Source organism: Penicillium argentinense (assembly GCF_028826775.1).
Source record: "Penicillium argentinense strain IBT 30761 chromosome Unknown utg000004l_segment0_segment0, whole genome shotgun sequence".
Classification (NCBI taxonomy): domain Eukaryota; kingdom Fungi; phylum Ascomycota; class Eurotiomycetes; order Eurotiales; family Aspergillaceae; genus Penicillium; species Penicillium argentinense.
Genome location: NW_026622663.1, coordinates 1,595,770 through 1,613,670, shown reverse-complemented (window position 1 = coordinate 1,613,670; position 17,901 = coordinate 1,595,770). Strand labels below are relative to the sequence as shown.

General features: G+C 49.9%; 3 protein-coding genes across 3 annotated transcripts; all 3 read right to left on the bottom strand.

Moving 5' to 3' along the window:
* Nucleotides 1-709: 709 nt before the first annotated feature.
* On the bottom strand, nt 710-2,632 carry N7532_003515 (GMC family oxidoreductase; the record flags this gene model as incomplete). The annotated part of the gene is made up of 1 exon (XM_056616009.1): nt 710-2,632. The coding sequence occupies one exon, from the start codon at nt 2,630-2,632 to the stop codon at nt 710-712; it is 1,923 nt and encodes a 640-aa protein (XP_056476366.1).
* Nucleotides 2,633-8,383: 5,751 nt separating this feature from the next.
* N7532_003514 (class I SAM-dependent methyltransferase) lies at nt 8,384-9,295 on the bottom strand (the record flags this gene model as incomplete). Its single annotated transcript, XM_056616008.1, has 1 exon — nt 8,384-9,295. One exon carries the CDS (start codon nt 9,293-9,295, stop codon nt 8,384-8,386), a length of 912 nt encoding a protein of 303 aa, XP_056476365.1.
* Nucleotides 9,296-11,619: 2,324 nt separating this feature from the next.
* Nucleotides 11,620-13,347, bottom strand: N7532_003513 (FAD-binding oxidoreductase; the record flags this gene model as incomplete). Its single annotated transcript, XM_056616007.1, has 1 exon — nt 11,620-13,347. The coding sequence occupies one exon, from the start codon at nt 13,345-13,347 to the stop codon at nt 11,620-11,622; it is 1,728 nt and encodes a 575-aa protein (XP_056476364.1).
* Between the last annotated feature and the right edge of the window lie 4,554 nt (nt 13,348-17,901).

Below are 17,901 nucleotides of genomic sequence, written 5' to 3'. Positions count from 1 at the left end.
TGGGGGCCAGCGGTCGAAGGTTTGGTTGTCAGAGACGAATTGGGGTCCTGAAGATAGAAGCAATCATGTAGAGACACAGAGATATACACTCCGAAGAGAAGACAGCGACGGGCCAGGCGTTCGTTGCAGCAAATCACCAACAGCCCTAGAGGAACATTAGTCACTTGCGAACATCTCCTTCTCCAAGCCCGAGTCATTGACCCAAGGCATGATGAAAAGTGTAGATAACCCCACGAAAGGTATGCCAAACAATACATCTCTCAAACTCCCGTGGGTGAACGAACAGGCAACTAACGCGCTGTGCAATGCGGCAGCTGGTCCATGGTGATCCGCTCTCATGACCCCGGGCCACCCAGCAATGTAAGTTTCAGGAAAGCTGTGGAGAGAGTGAAGAGGAGCTATGCCCCAGCGATGGTGGCGATCACATGCCGCGCTTGCGTCGTTTGCTTGAATTGGTCTCGGTGCCTGAATGGCCTTGCTTTCGTGGTCGATGTTTGGTATCGGTGGGTCGTGGCTCAAGATTGGCCTTAACTGCGGAAGGTGTGGCTTCACTTTCTTGAGGAATGACGATGGCGAGGGAGTAGGGGATTTGGGGGATGATTCCTGATTAGGAAGGTGTTCCTCGCATTATATCTATTGATCACCAAATTTGCACAGCAACTATTATTCGCGTATGTACTATTTGCAAAGTACCAACAACCTAAATAATTTACATGTCATTCAAAATATCCTCCGCGGCCTTCTCACCAACCATATACGTCGACACAGCCGTGAACGTCCCCGGAATCCGCGGGTAAACAGATGCGTCAACAACCCGGAGTCCCCGCACACCGCGAACATGGAACTTCGAATCCAAAACAGCCATCGGGTCATCATCAGTACCAATAGGACAGGTACACGACGCATGATGGCCCCAAGCCGTATTCTTGATATACTCATGAATCTCCTCGTCCGAGACAACATCCTTCCCCGGCAACACTTCCTTCACATCAACAAGTTGCCGATCAAACGCATCACGCGCAAGCCTAATTGCCTCCGTAATAGCCGTTAAGTCTTTCTCGTATCCGTCACTGCCGGTGTCGAAGTAATTGAAGACGATATCAGGCATATCGAGGGGATCCGCCGAGCGAAGCGTGACTGAACCGGCTGTATTGCGCGGGTGGGCTTTCAGAACAGCCCAGGACCACCAGTCGTGACGCTCGGTGATGTTGATGCTGTAGTCCGGGAAGTAGCCGCGGAAATTGACGGGTCCGCCAAAGACGAAGGCGTCGTAGCTGTCGTCTGCTGTTTGCGTGGATTTGTAGAACATTGTTGCGGCGAAGCCGGCGGAGGAGTAGATGCCGCGGTTGCCCAGGACAGGACTGTTCCAGCGGTCGAGGCAGGGGTCACCATTAGGACTGAAGGTACATCCATCCAGCGCGGTGAAGTTCTTGGGTGAATGGCCCTGGACGGCGGTCTCGTAGTGGTCTTGCAGGTTGGTGCCGACGCCGGGTAGGTCAGAAATCACCTTTATGCCGAACTTCTCTAGTTCTTTCTTAGGACCGACGCCGCTTAGCTTCAGTAGTTGTGGAGAGTTGTAGACGCCACCGGAGACGATGACCTCGCGAGAAGCCTTGACGCTGCCCGCAACACCCTTTTCAGCTGTGCCGGAGCGAGGACTCGCGCGGTAAAGGTACTTTCCATCCAGAAATTCCACACCCGTTGCGCGTGGGGGAGTCGAGTTGTCAAAGGTCACCTTAGTGGCATGGCAGTTGGTTCGGACGTCGAGAGGGTACTTCTTGGAGCCGTCATCGTTCGTCGCATCCCGGACGGCAACAACGAAGTCACGGGGTCCGTTCCGCTTGCCGCCGTTCGTCGCAATGGGAATTTGATAATATCCCGGCGTGGTATCTCGCGACTTCGCATCGCGATTAGCGTCACCAGCGAGGAGTGTCCCGAGGTTAATGACCGAGTTCGTCTGGTTACCTAGTGCGAAAGCACCACCCAGCAACATACTCAGCAGCTGCGGATCTTCGAGGACAATACTAATCGGCGCCTCTTCATCATGCAACCAGCCATCATATCCATGTCCGGGAAGGCCAGGGAGGGCATATTGATTATTCTCCATGCGCTCAAAAAGCTTTCGCATATTCTTCGGCGACCAGGACCCATCGCCTGTCAACGTGGAGATATAGTCAAAGTCCGATTCGTGGGGATACACTGTGATCAGGGCGTTGTGCGCTGTGCAGCCGCCCAGCGTGCCGGTGCGCGGGTACAGGGTTCCCTTCATCTTGGATCCGGCTGGCGGGTTGAGACCGGTATATTCTTCGCCGGATGGGGTCTCGTAGGTCGTTTTATAGTCAAGGGCTTGTCGGTCGTCGTCGGCATAGTGGCGAACGAAGAAGTTCCAGGCTAGAGCACCATCTTCCGAGGCTTTGGCTGAATATGCTGGGACGTTGTAGTTGTCGTTGAGGCCTTGATCATCCCCGGCTTCGATCAGGAGTGTCTTGTGGCCGTGGAGAGCTAGACGTGCAGCGAGGGGACCGCCTCCTGCGCCGGATCCCACAACGACGTATTCATAGCCTGTTAGTTCCACCGCGGCTGTCAGGCTTGCGGAGAGGACCGCGAGTCCGAATAGGTGCAGTAGAAGCATATTGGCTTGCGATCACTATCGCTAGATGGTATACGAAATGAGTGTGGTGATTCAAAAGAATGTAGAAAAGTAAAAACTCAAAGAACGTGGAGATGAGGTGAAATGCGCAACACTAGTGTGTTTAAATCTCCTTACTAGCGCACATTTTAACTGACATCAGAACGTGTTACAAGACCATCCATGTCGGGCTTTAGTGGAGCTTGAGTCGGCTTTGACTCTGGCTATAAACACCCCCAAGCGAAAGGAGACCGGGGATCGGGTTCACCACACAGCCATGCACCAGTGTGGTGTGCATGCGTTTCCCCACCGTGGACCCTATGCCAGACGACGCAGCGAACCGGAGGGTCACGAGGCATCGCGGTGACGATCAAGCCCGTTTTAGAAAGAGTTGGCCGGCTAGTTGGGAGCTAGTGGCCCCCCACGGATACAATATTGTGCTCGGATCGCGGGTTAAAATGAAGCCGAGGTTATAGCGTAGACGGTGTATATTTGAGTTTATGGATGTGTATGTTTCTAGTGAAATGTTCTTCTTTTTTTTAGTTCTTTTTTTTAGTGAAGAGTGTGTGTTCCTGAAGAATTCTGCGGTGGAGCTGGCCCACTTGTGATGCGAGACCTCATCCTGATCTTGTCGAGTGCCGGCAGTTTGAGTAACTCTATTAAAAAAAAAAAAAGACCCACTGGATGGAGCGCTTTGTAATCATCCAATATATTTATCGTGGATTTTCTGGGTTTCAAAAAATGGTAGATTACTTGCCGCTTCAATGCTGTCACATTTGCACTCTCACATGGACCCAAATTGAGTTCTGTCTAATGCCGTGCTGATCGCAAGTGGATCCCCGACCATCCCGACCTGCTTGTTTTGTCACTCGCATTTGTTAGGTAGCCTCTAAATACAGTGTATGACTGTCATAAAAGGAGCCCTATGGACCTGAATGATTGTAATGGCTTTGACTAATGTCGGGACAACTTCACATGCTACCATATATTACTGAATAGAACAGTCAGGAGGTAGAAAGGTGGAAGATGTATTGGTAAATCAGGGCGACCTGGGATAAGCCTGAACCGCCGACTAAAAATGCTTATTTGACATCTGCCCCCCCCCACCGAATAAGCTGTGTCTTCACTGTTGTAATAATCCACAAAAAAGTAACTCGGACCCAAATGAAAGATAGTATAACCAGTGAGGGCCACTTGAAATTGTGGCCGTCCGGAGAATCACCGGGGGCGACGAGGTGTCTGCTTCTCTCGCCCGTGCTTTCCTTCCTTCCCTCCCGGCAGGTGTCACAAATGAATGCTCTTCGGGGCAAAGCGGTTGATCGTGTGTTGATTGATCGATAAAGAAGGAGAAAGGCTCTGCTGTCTAAAAATGCTGCTGCGTTGTCACATGACTGCAGCCGGGCAGGCTACATGGTGTAGATATTGGACGATATTGTTGCGATAGATCGATCGCCTTCCCTTCTTTTTCTTTGTATTCTTAGACGAGTTTACTTTACTTCACTTCAATTAGTGGATCGATGATTTACTGAAAACTAACAGCTATCTGCTTCCCCTCGTAGCCTGTTGCCTGAGTGGCCAGCACATTCCAAAGGTTGTTATCCCAGGCGCCGAAGCCACACCGGCTCAATGACATTACTTTTGGGATCCCAGTCAAGTGTACAACTGACAGCCGTATGCAGGGGTATAGCTATCAACCCTCAGGTGCATACAGCCGTACAATTGCATGATTGGATCCATTAGACACATTAGTTTGGATCTCCATTAAAATGCTTATGAACACCGTCATCGCAATGGTGTCAATGGAATCCATAAATTTCTGAACTCGAATTTTGATACAGGGTGTGTGAAATCATTCACCCTGGCCCCTCGCGAACGATATACAGGATACAGCAACTATATATCTCCGTGTACGTACATGTAGAGCGTTCCACTGTTTCGCGCTCTCTGGATTGCCTGCAGCGATGACCTGTTGTCGCACAGGATCGATGCTGTCTGTCGTTCGTCTGCGGTCCTTGAGTGTTGATGGGCCATCTTGAACACCATGCCAATTGCGTAAAAGATGCCTATAAACTCCGGCACATGGACGGACCAGCGGTCCATCGGTCCAACCCGGACCTGTTGGGATTCGGCGATCTTCAGATTGTCGTCGAGCGCCACTACGGCGGCACTAATGTGACCTTCGCGTCCCGAGGCGTCTGAGTAGACGACAATGTCGGTCGTGGACCGTACGGTCTCGGCCCGATTCCTTGCCGTTTCTCGGTCTAGCCCGATCTCAATCTCCGTGAAGGCCTCGGCTCGCCACGGCGGTAGCGGCCGTGGGTCGATCGTCTCTAGGCCGTTTAATCTGTCTACGTTCATGGTCTTCAACGCCTCCGCAAGTGGGAAGCGAGCATATGATCCGATGTTGCTCCTACGTTTCTGAGGTCGGGGTAATTCACTCCAAATGGGGTGTTCTGGAGGTAGAGTGTGGAGACGTGCGATGGTGTTCTGGGCTCGGTGGCGGAGACGGAGGTGGGTAGGAAGGCTGCGTGCCTCTACTTCTAGGGTTGTGGTTGCTACCGTCCTGAACGCTGATAGGATCCGGACCAGCGATATCCTCTGGACCGAGTTCAAGTGTCGCAGGTGAGACTTGTCTCGTAATGGGTCATGCCAGACTGTCGATGCGTAGTCTACCACTGGTGTGACGCAAGCCTGGTAGAGCTGATGCATCTGTTCCGGGCGTAGATGTCGTAGCCCGCCTAACGCAATACTGACCTTAGTTGCGCGCTTGATTGCTTGCTGGACGTGTTCTTTCCATCTCAGCTCCTGGTCGAAGATCACGCCGAGCAGCTTAGCCGTGGGCGACTGTTCCACCGTCTTCCCATTCATGACCACATGGCCCTGGAGCTGTTCACTTCTTTTCCTAGTGAAGTGAATAAGCTCGGTTTTCTCAGCTGCGACGCGGGACCCGATTCGTTGGGCCCATGCCTCGATGCGTGGGATGTCTTCCGACTCAATCTTGGCTAGGTTATCCTCAGCTGAGCGACCTACTCGCCAGCGAAAGTAGTCATCGATGAAGGCTGATGCACCGCCGTGGAAGGTGACGGGTTGGTCGACCAAATCGGAATTGAAGAAATCAAACAAGATAGGGGAAAGGGGTGAGCCTTGCGCTAAACCTGCATTTAGCAGGAGCGTAACCTCGGTGCGGAAGTCGTCGAAACCTATGCTAGCGTGGCGGTCGTTCATAAAGCTCGCAATCCATTTTCTCGCCGTCGTTGGTATCCTTCTCGCCCGGAGGCAGGTGTCCAGGCTCGCTTTGTTGACTCCATTAAAGGCTCCTTTTAGGTCGAATGCCACCAGCGTCACTACCTTATTTTTATACCAGGCTCGGTCGATCGCGTTAGATTAACAGGGCGGTGCGGATGTGGGTGTTGGCGGCTTCGGTGGGGAGGTATCGGCCGAAGGTGTTTCCGTCAGTAGTGTCATTGTCTCTTGGGTCCACGAACGATCTCTGGGTGCTGATTCGGATGCAGTTCCGTTCTTTCTCGGGTGGGTGGTGGCTCGGCTGGGGGGAGCCATTGCCGCCGCTAGCCGCTACTGCCGCCCACGATCTGGCTGGGGCTGCTGGTGTCAGGGTTTCAATTCGATCTCGCAGAGCTCTGATTTCTTCGCGGACTTTTCATTCTGATCTCGGAGGACATTCTGGTCGTGTTTGACCTCTAGGATCTCGGCTTTGGTGGATTCGATGACCGTGGTCTGGTGGGTGATGATTTCCTTCAGGCTGTTGATGAGCTGTCGAACCTCCTTGGTCGTCACCCGTCCGTTATTGTCTTCGGGACCTCCAAACTCAGGGTTCGAGTAAGCGATGGTGGTGGTTTCATTGCTATTGCGAGGGCTTCTTCTCTTTCGAGGTACAATCGGTTCGATGTTCTCCAGGGTGAAAAGCTGTGCTCCTCCTTGGGTGTTTGTGGGGGAGGGCTTGGGCTCTCCCGCGGGTGGGTCCGCCATCGGTCCGGGGTTAGTTCCCGCTCGGCACACAACAACGTTTTGTATCGCAATAGTATCAGCCACAACGTAGTCCAAAAGGGCTTCGGGTCTCCCTTTTTCCTTTATTCTTTTACAGGGTGTGTCTCTCCAGTACAGGCGTAAATATAAATGGCTTCTGTATCAGACTCGTAAGGTCTCCGGGGTTTCTAGAACGTTGATCCAGCAAACAAGCCAAACAGACGGATGCCAGCTCGTTTAGAGACGTGGCAGGAACCCCCCATTCTGCCAACCACTGACCATCTAGAGTGACCACAAAGAATGAGCGAGTTGTATAGAGACAGTACTAGTGGGTAATGTATCTTTGCTTCATGTAACAGGCTTGGCCTTCTAATAGGGGGCTAGCATTTGCCATAGCAACAACAAAATGCGATCTCGTATTTCTATTCGCGCACTTGAGAAACATGTACTTGGTCAATCTAGTGAGCGAAAGGGACCTAGCTTAGCAAAAATCGGTAGTAACACGCCCGATATAAGGAAAAATCTATATAGACTACCGTTGTTAAGATATCAAGTTGTAATTTATCGCATTCACTATGTGTTTTGGAGTGGCCGGGCCGTTTGTGAAATAATGTTACTAGATGTTACTATGTGAACATAGTTGTAAACCTTCGTCAGGCTATACAGGCAAAGCGCATAGAAGCTATCTTGGATTTTGCCGAAGCGTCCCACCGGTTTCAAAGCCGCACGTTATGAGGACAAGATGAAGGCAACAACGGCTTCTAGGCCATGACAGGTCTCGGCGAGGCATTAGTTAAGTTCGCTTAGGAAGTGGTATATGGTACCTGTACACAGAAAACCTATCTAGTTGTCAAAGCCTGCATGTCGTTCGCGAGGGGTCAGAATAAATGAAGTCATCTATCCTCATCATCCTCATCATCCTCATCATCCTCATCATTGACTGTAACTTACAAGAGTAACGTTTCCATGATCCGAAGCTCGCAAAAGATAGATGACAGACATAGTGCGAACCATTCTTGACCAAGTGGGTCGCCACATGCTTGTAAGCGGTCATATAGATCGTATTCACTGCAAGACCTATCTATGCTAGCTGTGTACCGTAAAATATACATGAAAACTCCACTGCTCGAGAATATCATGCAGCGTGATAAAGGCGGTCCGGATTGCCGGTGTAGGTCGTGGCTAGCTGGAGTTCACCCTCACAGTGATATGTTGCTCCAATCGACGCCACTCGCGACTCATCGGGTCTATTATATGCATTAAGGCCGAAGCCAGGTGACGCTCAGATGGATCTGTTTGAATGGGATTGACTATTGACCAATCAGGCCATTTTTTAGCTATTTTCTCGGTCGAGGTAAGCAGAGCAGCGGCTAGTTATCAAACTTCCTCTTGAACTATAGTGCGGCAATTGACAGTCCTCACAGTTGAATTGATTCGTCACTGCTCAGCCCAGGTTGAATACCTGGATCTAATCACTCAGCCACAAAGAGGCCTGCAGATAAGTCTTCTATCGAAGACTCATTTCGATACACTCACTGGCAGTCAAGCCGTCAAATCAATCAATGGGTACAGGCATCCTGCGAGGAACGTCTAGCCTGTTCTTGACATTATTTATAAAGGAAGCGGCGTTGGAATGATAAGATGAAAAGGCATTCAAGAGGCGCTTGCGTTGTTCAACTGAGCCCGCTGCATCATACTACAAGTATCACTCTCCAACTCGTAAGATATTCCGCTAGGTACGCAACCCAGTCTCACTGGATGAACCAACGCTTACTTGGCTTCCTTATAAGCAGTTGCAGTCCAGGATTCGAACAAAACCCCTCCATATTGTTCAACATCTTTTTGGATGGCCTCCTCAACGGCAGCGGGCCATCTCCCTTTCTCTTCATCAGTCCAGCCTTTTGTCATAGCATCCCGAAACCCATCCCACAAGATGGACTTTTTCATCTCTTCGATATGCTCGCCTTTCCGTACAGTTCTCTCTTGTCTCACTTCCACTTTTGCCTCGCTGAATCCAGCCTCGACGACAAATTTGAACAGCACACCTTCTCCACTGAAATCTACGCTGGAAAAGATTTCAAGAGGCAGATCGGGGCGAACAAGGCTCTGCGCTTGACGGATAACCGAGCACCATCCAGATCGCTTCCACGCAAGAAGCACTGCGACCCCGCCGGGCTGGAGAGTGCGGTAAATCTCACGGAGGCTTTGAGGCGCATCCGGGAAATGGAACACCGTGAACATGGCAATAGAGTGAGTGAACTTCCGATCAGGAATGCTGCTTAAATCCTGAGAGTCTGCCTTGACAGCCGTGATTCTGGGGCTCCACTGGCTATAGCACTCATTTGCTACGTCTAGCTTGGAAGTGTCGGTAATCAAAATCTCTGGGATTTCATCCAGAAACTTAGGGTCAAGCATGTCGAGAATGACTGAAGTGGCAGCACCAGCACCAGTGCCATTGTCGTGAACCACTGAAGACGAGGTAATCCTCGGTGTAAGATGTTTCAACGTTGGGGCAAATAAGGCACGTTCCGCGTCGGCATGAAAAGGAGAATAATAGCGGGCCTTGACGTTGCGCTTGAACTTGGAGGCCCAATCGTGGTACCTCGAGGCGGACGGCGGTTTTGTCTCCCATTTCCACCAGTTAAGGTTAGTCGATGTCGTCTGATTGACCGATTTTTGCATTATCCTTGAATGCAGCTCCCTGGATGGGCCCTTCCAGGGCTGAAGGCTGTAAATGCTAATTGTGGACGACACAAATCACTATACGAAGAAGGCCCTTAAATACTCATGTTTTGAGCCACGTTTCGGCCACGTTACGCTTGCGCCAAATCCTAGGCTGATGTCAATCTGGTGACCAAATTTAGTTTTGTGGCATTCGCAACTGAATTCGTTAGTGAACACGAAGAAGGGAGAGTGGAGAAACTAATTGAACAAGAATGTCTTGACTTGATAGAGAAAAGAAGGGGGCTGTGTAGTATGCTGTATTCATAGGCACTAGTTAAATAGTTACTTAGTTACCTACTTACCTACTTACCAACTACCCAACTACTCTGCCCATAGACAGCCCCCCAGACGGAGCCCTAGACACCTAGGGCGGAATTGATTTTATTGTACTAGGCCGACATGCTGTTTACAAGAATCTTGAGGAGAGGAAGATGTCGGGAAAATGGACACTGGCATTGTATTCACTCGTCAGATACCACTGTGGCTGGCTGAGATCTGCAATTTTACAATACCCCCCACCCCCCCCCCCCCCCCCAAACCACAACCCAACACATGTTCCAGCTACGGGTTCCAAACGGGCTGGGGTGGAGATCCGGCGATCTGGCTTGATCCTGCCCACTTTCCTACTTTCTTCTGGATCCGAAGAAATTTAATGCGATTCAGATTGCTCCTGACAATACATCACAACTGTAAATAGTTAACAATTATTTTTTAATGAATTAGCGATTTATGCAGCAAAGTATTGCATAGATGGCCCCTCTCGAAGGCCTTCTCGGTGTTGGGTTGTTGGGGGTTAAGGAGGGGGGTGGACTGTGGGTTTTCCACAGGTCGATAGCCGAACTCTCGTTTGGTTGCGATATCGGACAAAATAAAAAGTCTACTCTGGAGCCTTTGCCAGTTTCAACCGCTTGCGAATGCTCACTAACCCAATCCCTGATTCGCCTTTTGCCATCTCAATCCAGATTTCTGATGTTGTTGAAATGTTGTGAAAATGTCTCTTCTTCATTTGCCAACGGAAATACTGCTGTCAATAGCAACATTCGGCATCGAACTGAGGCCAACTACACATCAAGTGCAGAGCTTCTGAACGACTCTAGTGATGGGGAGACATCTGAATCTGATATAGGCCCCGATTTTGAAGATGATATCACAACACTGAGGGATTTTTCATTTATATCTGTCAGTGAGAACAGCAATTTTTTACAATGCATCGGCTGGTGCAACTGACTATGCGCGCGTGGTTGAAATCTCATGGACAAAAGTAACAATGGAAGGATAAATTCATTAGCACCCTGTGCGACAAGTTTCCCACCGGTGAATACGAAAATTGGGAGAGGTGTAAGGCACCCTTTCCTCATGTCAAATCCGCCATGTCACAACGGCCAGCATCACCTGAGTGTCTACAACTATGGGCTACGTTGCTTTATAGAGGTGCAGGGTATGCGTCGCAAAGCGGTAACATCGCGGATGCACGAGAAATGGCATCAAAATCAAGAGATCAAAGAATAATTTTATTAGGGGAAGATCATGAACAGGGCCTTGATAGCACAGCCATGTTGGCTATAGCATACTGGCTTGACGGCCGGTGGAAAAAGGCCGAGCAGCTCGACGTGCAGGTCATAGAGACGAGCAAGACAAAGCTCGGCGAGGATCATTCTTTCTACGCTGACGAGTATGGCTAATCTCGCTTTCACTTGGAAGTCTTTAGGTCACGATGCCGAAGCCATCAATTTGCTACGAAGTTGCTTAGCCAAGCAGAAACAGATACTAGGGCTGAAACATCCAGACACTTTATCTAATGCCGAAACATTGCTGGAATGGGAAACCCAAGGCCTTAAAATGAATGCCTGGATACGCTGGATACTTGAAAATTACAGATTTATATAGCAATTTCTGCTTTCTGTTTACATTCCTAGAATGGCCTTTCTATGAAATATTAATTTGGCGTGCATTATGGAATGATCTTAGCACTTTAATGAACGTTGCTGCCAGGAGTGAGCACGGCGATGACGGAAAGAGGTGACATGAGCCAGCTACGAGGGGCAATGACGTAGCAGTATTAATAGTACGAGTATTTCAATCAATCTAATAAACTCAATCGCACGTGATGACATCTTTCAATACAATTCGAGTCTTGAAATAAGGCTAAGCAAGATACAGATTCGCGTGTTTCTAGATAGGGAGAAAGAAACTACGAAAGCTAAGTGGTGAACCTGATTTCGATCCATCCTGTATTCGTATCAAAGCTGGGCCGAGGGGTATCAATACAATTCAAATCCAGCTCACTCAATCTTCTTGCTGGAGGCCTCCTTCTGCAAAAGATAATCACCTCCTCTCCAAGCCTTGTAAACACCATACAATCCACTGAAAGGCCACACATCCCAAAGAGCCCGCTTAACCATCCCCTTCCACCCACTCTCAAAGTTTCCCCTATGTGCACCAGGAAGATCCGACTCGCGCACGCGTACCTTGTCATACAAAGTCGGGAGATGCTGCGCGTGGTACTTCTCCCGAAGAGAATCATATCGGTCCTTGTTATATATATCCCAAAATTCCGACTCGGTGTAGTAAGTGTGTGCGTACAACCACTTCTTCCCGCCCAGACTATGGACCTTGTGTTCAATTTGTCGATTCTTTCTCATAAAGTCATCCTGCCCCTTAGCGTTGGATGGGCCCCAGATGCCAAAGTTCATGAGCGTTGTTCTATCCGCGTCTTCGTTGTCGAAGTCTTTCACAGCCTGCCCTTCTAGGCCTCCTGCACTTCCGGGCGGGAGCGGGCACAGCCAGAGGGGGTATTCGCCGAAGTTCTCGGGGCGGTCCAGCCAGTCTAGGAATTCGGCGGCTGTGGAGACGGGGACGCCGATGTCTTGGATAATGTAGAAGCGTGATAGGCCGCTGACGTGCAATGCGTGGTACATCACTCGGGTATGCATGAATCGGTCGAGGATCCAGCGTGTGATGAAGTTGAATGGGGTGAGGAAGTAGCTGTAAGCATAGCGAGCTACCCAGAAGCCGCCGCGGTCGTACCGGAATAAGTAATCGGTCAGCGGGATGTAGTCGACGGCCGCGGGTGTCGAGATGTTATTTTGGCTGGAGCTGAAGCTCTTCGCGATCTTTTCCACGTGCAGATAGAACCACTTGTCTGCGCGTCGAGTAAACCGCTGAACCGTCGAGTTTGTTGCTGAGATATTCTCGACCTGTCGCCCAGCACAAACCACAATCTTGTTGTGCGCATACACAATGCCATCCAGGTACTCTGTCTGCGGATCGGCACTCGCCTGCTGAAATATGCGGAGCGCATCCTTCATGTCCGAGCTCACATAGTACTTCAACTCCACCAGCGGATCCGCCTTCTTCAACCTCACCTCCAACAATGTCACAACACCCATGGTCCCAAACGACGACGCAGCGCCCCAGAACAAATCCGACCGTTTCTCCTGAACATGATCATTGCTCAGAATGCGATCATTAAACGCCTTGACAACCTGACCGTCCGCAAGAACCATCTCCACCCAGTTAACCGTATGGTCAAAAAACCCCTCTCGAAACGAGCTACTCTCCCCGGAGGTCCCGGAGAAGCCGCCGCCAACAGTGATGCCGGGAAACTCCATCACGACGAGCGGGACGAGGCCCTGTTGCCGGGTAGTGGCGACGAGATCGTCCATTGGGACGTTGGGCTCCACGACGGCGGTGCATCGCTCGACATCGATTTCCAGGACTCGCGTCAAACCTGCGGTGCTCACGGTTGTGGATGCGGAGTGGTTTGCGGGGCGGGTGCTGTTCGTTGAGCCATGGTAGATGCGGAAAGGTTGTTGACGACGGTGGAAGTCGGCTACCCTTTCGGAGATCTGTTGGACCGTTGTGGCGTGGTCCATTGTAGAGAAAAAGCAATTATTGTACAGGTTCATGTATGCAAGGAGATGTACGGGATGCAAGAAGCAAGCCGCCGACGCAGCGCTGATCGCCCGGCCGAACATGGCTGCCTGCGGAATCGGGCGGTGAGGCCACATCGAGGTAACTGCGATGGAGCTGCTCTGCGCCATGTTGTTTCTGTATCTCTATCACATATACTCTTGATTTCCAAAGAACATTCGGGAAATACCTCCGGCTAAAAAAAATCATTTGCTGCGCCGCGAAACTGATGGTCGGTTAAAATGCTCTATGAATATATTGTTGACCTCACATACGACAAGTCCTAGTCCACATGCGATATGACTCGGCGCATCTTAATTTATTTGAGCAGTAGTAACTTCCTCCAGCTAGATCTATCTGAGTCTTTTCAAGTTCAAGTAGTCCTGGTCACATCTCGTGCGGCTCTACAATCATCTGCGCATGGTCACGTGCTGGAACAGGAACCCATTGCTGCCTGAGGCCGCAGTCCAGGTGACCTTGTACACAGTACAAAGACAAAGACCTTTGGCAACCTTTTCTCTTTCTACACTCTCGCCCATATATTATTTTTTAAAACTCCTCAACACCACTACCCGAAACCCATCCAGGACTCCATCAAACCTCTCCCCTTGTCTGACTTACGTCTGTCATAGTCGCCGAGATCTATCAATCTCGCTGCAAGTCTCAACTATGATCGATCGTGCCCGGGCATTTCACATGTCGCCAGCAGAGGAGATGCCTGTGGATCGCCGATGTTAAGACACAGTGGCTGCAAGGGTGACCCACAAGCCAACCCTGTCGATACTTGGAACACGTTCGACTGGACTCTCCAGCCCTGGCTGTAAGTAAAACAACTCTTCCGACATCCAATCCAACATGCTCACAAATGACGTAACTCATCAGAAGTATCGTCAAGCACCTCGCACCTCAAGCCCACAACATACCCCATATCGCTGCCTGCTTCCGATATCCTACTATGGAGGCACCCGTGATCTGGTCGATAGATACAGTTCTTCCTCGTAACACGCCTGCGCACGATTACGAGGATGCGAGTGGAAGTACTCATCACCTGCGATGACCTTCGAAGGACTCATGCCAAGACAAGAATTGTCCCTTTTTGATTCATCAACTGCAAAACAGTTATTTTGATCCTCATAATGCCAATTTCCGTCATGTGCAACTTTGCCTCATCAACGATTTGGAAGTGACGCTTTTTCAATTCGAGCGAAGCAAACGACCGTCTCGATTATAGAAATGGCCAGTGTTCCGGCTGGGGCACATCGCTCAGACACTTTCGACAAACCTGCAGTGTTTCGTGGTGGTTGTAGAACAACCTGCATCAAAGATTATCTCAAGTTTCCATGTCTGCGTTTTGAGGCTGGGCCCCAAGGATGCTTCAAGACATCTTCCCCTTCGGGTATCTCCAGCACCCACAAGCTCATGGGAAGCGCATTCTCTCATTTTGAGCCGATCATCACTCATTCAGCATTCTATGCGGCAGACTCAACTCAGCAGGCGGAGACTCCCTCTTCCTCTTCTCCTTCTCCTCTCCGCGCCTCTCCGTCGTCTCTCTTCATTCAAATCTTCCTCATGCTTTTTCTCTACTCCTTCCTTCATAATTCCCCGCCAGAGAGGACTAGAGATCCTGGCCTGTGGACAGAGAACATACTCGGGTCTCCTCAGGAGGATCCTACCTCTCGACGCACGATTCAAAACAATTTCCCTCAGTTCAACAACTCAGCTTCCGATTCTATCTCGAGCCATTTCTTCATCCGAGTCGAGAAAAATGCAAATGCTGATTTTGTGCAATTGGATTCGCATCTCTGTCGAAGGCATTGTCGCCTCCCCAAACATATCGTCTTCCTATGCCACTGTGATCCTCTGGGTCCCACAGCACTTTTCAGACGTCGTTGTTCTTGCTCGCCGGCATCCTTCCCTCTAGTGATTGTCATTTCCGGCCAGAGCATGAGACTTTTCGGCATTGCCTTCGAAATCTGCCAATCCACTCTTCATTGGTAGCCGCGGCCTATATCATACCACGAAGCCCATTTTGGGTCCGCCTGCATTGAGTACTTGAAACGGGCTCGAAAGTTTCAGATAGGTCTACCTGGTCTTTGCTGGAAATGAATGCCAACTCTCCCTGGATTGTGCAGGCTGGTCAGCTGGGACGTTTCTCCGCTGTGAATTACTTCACGAAGAACTCCAAGCTTCGTGGTGGTTTGCCAGCATCATCCCACAAACCGTATCCAACATTTCGGGGATGTCATTTTCAGATTCTGTCTATGCCAAGAATGTCTTCCGACAATGCAACCGTCGATTAAACTGAGCTGAAGTCACTATTGACCTCACACGCTTCTTGTTAAGCTCGCGTGTTTGCGAGCCTCAAGGACATCGGGAACGGTCAGCCTGTCGCACATAAAGTTGCTCTCACATGACACATCTTCAAGGTTGATGAGCTGCTGCGAATAATGTGATATCTAAGGTGTTTTGCACGCCCACATCGTGGTGATTTGGAAGTCGAGTTCAAATTAAGGCCAGAACAGTGACAGTGCTTGGGGCATGACAAATTTGCTACTCGTTAATAATTTGGACCTCTCTTGACAATTCAAATTCCTGAGAACATATTTACTTTTCGTATGCTGCTTCCAAATTCACGGAGTGCCCTTTCTTGGATAAGATCCAACGAGTCATTCAAGAAGAAACAAAGAACGGAAGCAGCATGCGAGAATACAATCAAAGCACATGAAAGCGATTCTGTCATTGAGTTCCGGAACCGCTGGGTCAATTTCATCGAGGGCCTGTGCAAGCATGCGGAGAAGAAAAATCTTGCAGGGTGGCGAGGTTGAGATCAAGCGCCACAATGCTGAATGAGGATTCTGAGTGTGCCATGTTGGAGCCCTGGCAGAAGTGGACAAGTCTGAAATTATCCTCACACTTGAGCACATCAAAATAGCGCTAAAAGTATCAGTTATCACAGCAATGTCCACAGAGAAAATCGAGGAGCACAGCCTCCTGCTCGTCATTTCAGAGGCATCGACTTATTTGGAGTCCGACGACGATCCGCCCACGTAAGGCCTTTCTCGCTCGATGATTAGAGCCTCCGCAGATCTCAAGCGTATCCGCCGAAGCTATTCGCACGAACATCTGGCGTGAGGATTCTTTGCGAACAGCCCACGGCTACGATATCATCGGCGTCAAATCAGGTCGATGTGGATCTACGAGATTGCAAGGGGCGTCCTCCTCTACATATACAGAGCCCAGAAATGCTGGCGCTGTGTGACCTTTCCAACTCCAAGGCGTTGATCGATCCTCGCAAAAGCCCGTACGAATGTTCTAGCCAGTCAAGCACCGGATTCTCACGTCTCCAACAGTGGCAAGAATGAAGAGCGACAGTGGCACGTCACGGCTCTGATCTTGTCGAATTTGCAACATACAAGTAATTCAATAATGAAAGTGAAAGAACACCACGCGGTATCAGGCAGATCTGGGCAGCAGCGAAGTGGCGAGACCGAAGAGACCCAGTTTCGGCGCCCAGTCGTATGGGCACACAGCCTGCAAACACTGGAAACCGTGAATTTCCATAAAATATTTCAGGCAATTGATTGGGTATTCAAGAGAATATGTCGTCACCCACTACATTCCAAGTCGTCTTCTAGCCCGGTGAGCATTGTCGGTGGCCGACAGGGGCATGGCTCATCTTCGCTTCCGGCACAATGATTTCAAGGAGTGTTGAAACTGTTTGACTGAGCATCTGTGAGATACCTAACCCCGCGGAGTCAGTCTACCTTCATACTGCGATACTCCTTATCGAGGTAGGCAGTGCATACGGGTGAACACGAACAAGATCAAATACCTATCGGTGCCGGTCAATCGGCAGCCAGAGAACGCCGTCCAGGTCGTCGGTTGAAAGCTACTCGCGAACCAACAACCCATCATAGACTTACCAAAATGTGGTCACTCCCAAGTATTGAAATCTTCCCAGTGGGTAAATGAGAGTCTGCACTTGGGTGTTAAACAAGTCAAACCGACGTGGCGAGTCCGATGTCCGCATGGGATCTCCCAACCCTTGGCTGCGCACAGAGCCTAGATTCCGGCCTTCGCCTGGGATTTCGGTACACTTCAGTAGTACTTTCACGCATAGCTGAAAACACGAGGAAATGAGAAAAACACAGCCAGGGGATCCTAAATCCCACTCGAACCTGCTATCCTTTCGAGTGAAAGCATGACAAAAAGGGTGACACTCCCAAACAAATTAAAACAATGTCTCCATCTGGTGCACTGAAGGGCGTGTTATCACTGCTGGGCCAAAATAGATGCCGACATTGTTCGTCGTATGCATTTTATTCGCACTTTCAAGTGGGTGATGAGTGATGAAAAAAGGTCAGATGGGATTGCTCTTGCACCGAGTAGTTCATCTGTATCGGAGAGCCTTGAATTCGAATGCATCTCAGAATCCTAAGGCTGTCCATGACAAAATCAGATATCCGTGCCCGTGCACAGAAAACTTGGCTGCAAAGAGATATTAATTCTCGAAATTGAATATATCTCGACATGCGAATACGATACACGACGGACGCAAGCATCAATGTCCGTGTGGATAGGTCGGATGCGATGAGGGATCTTTGACAAACAATGGGGCGTCTTCAACCGAACATACGACAACCTTTTTCTAC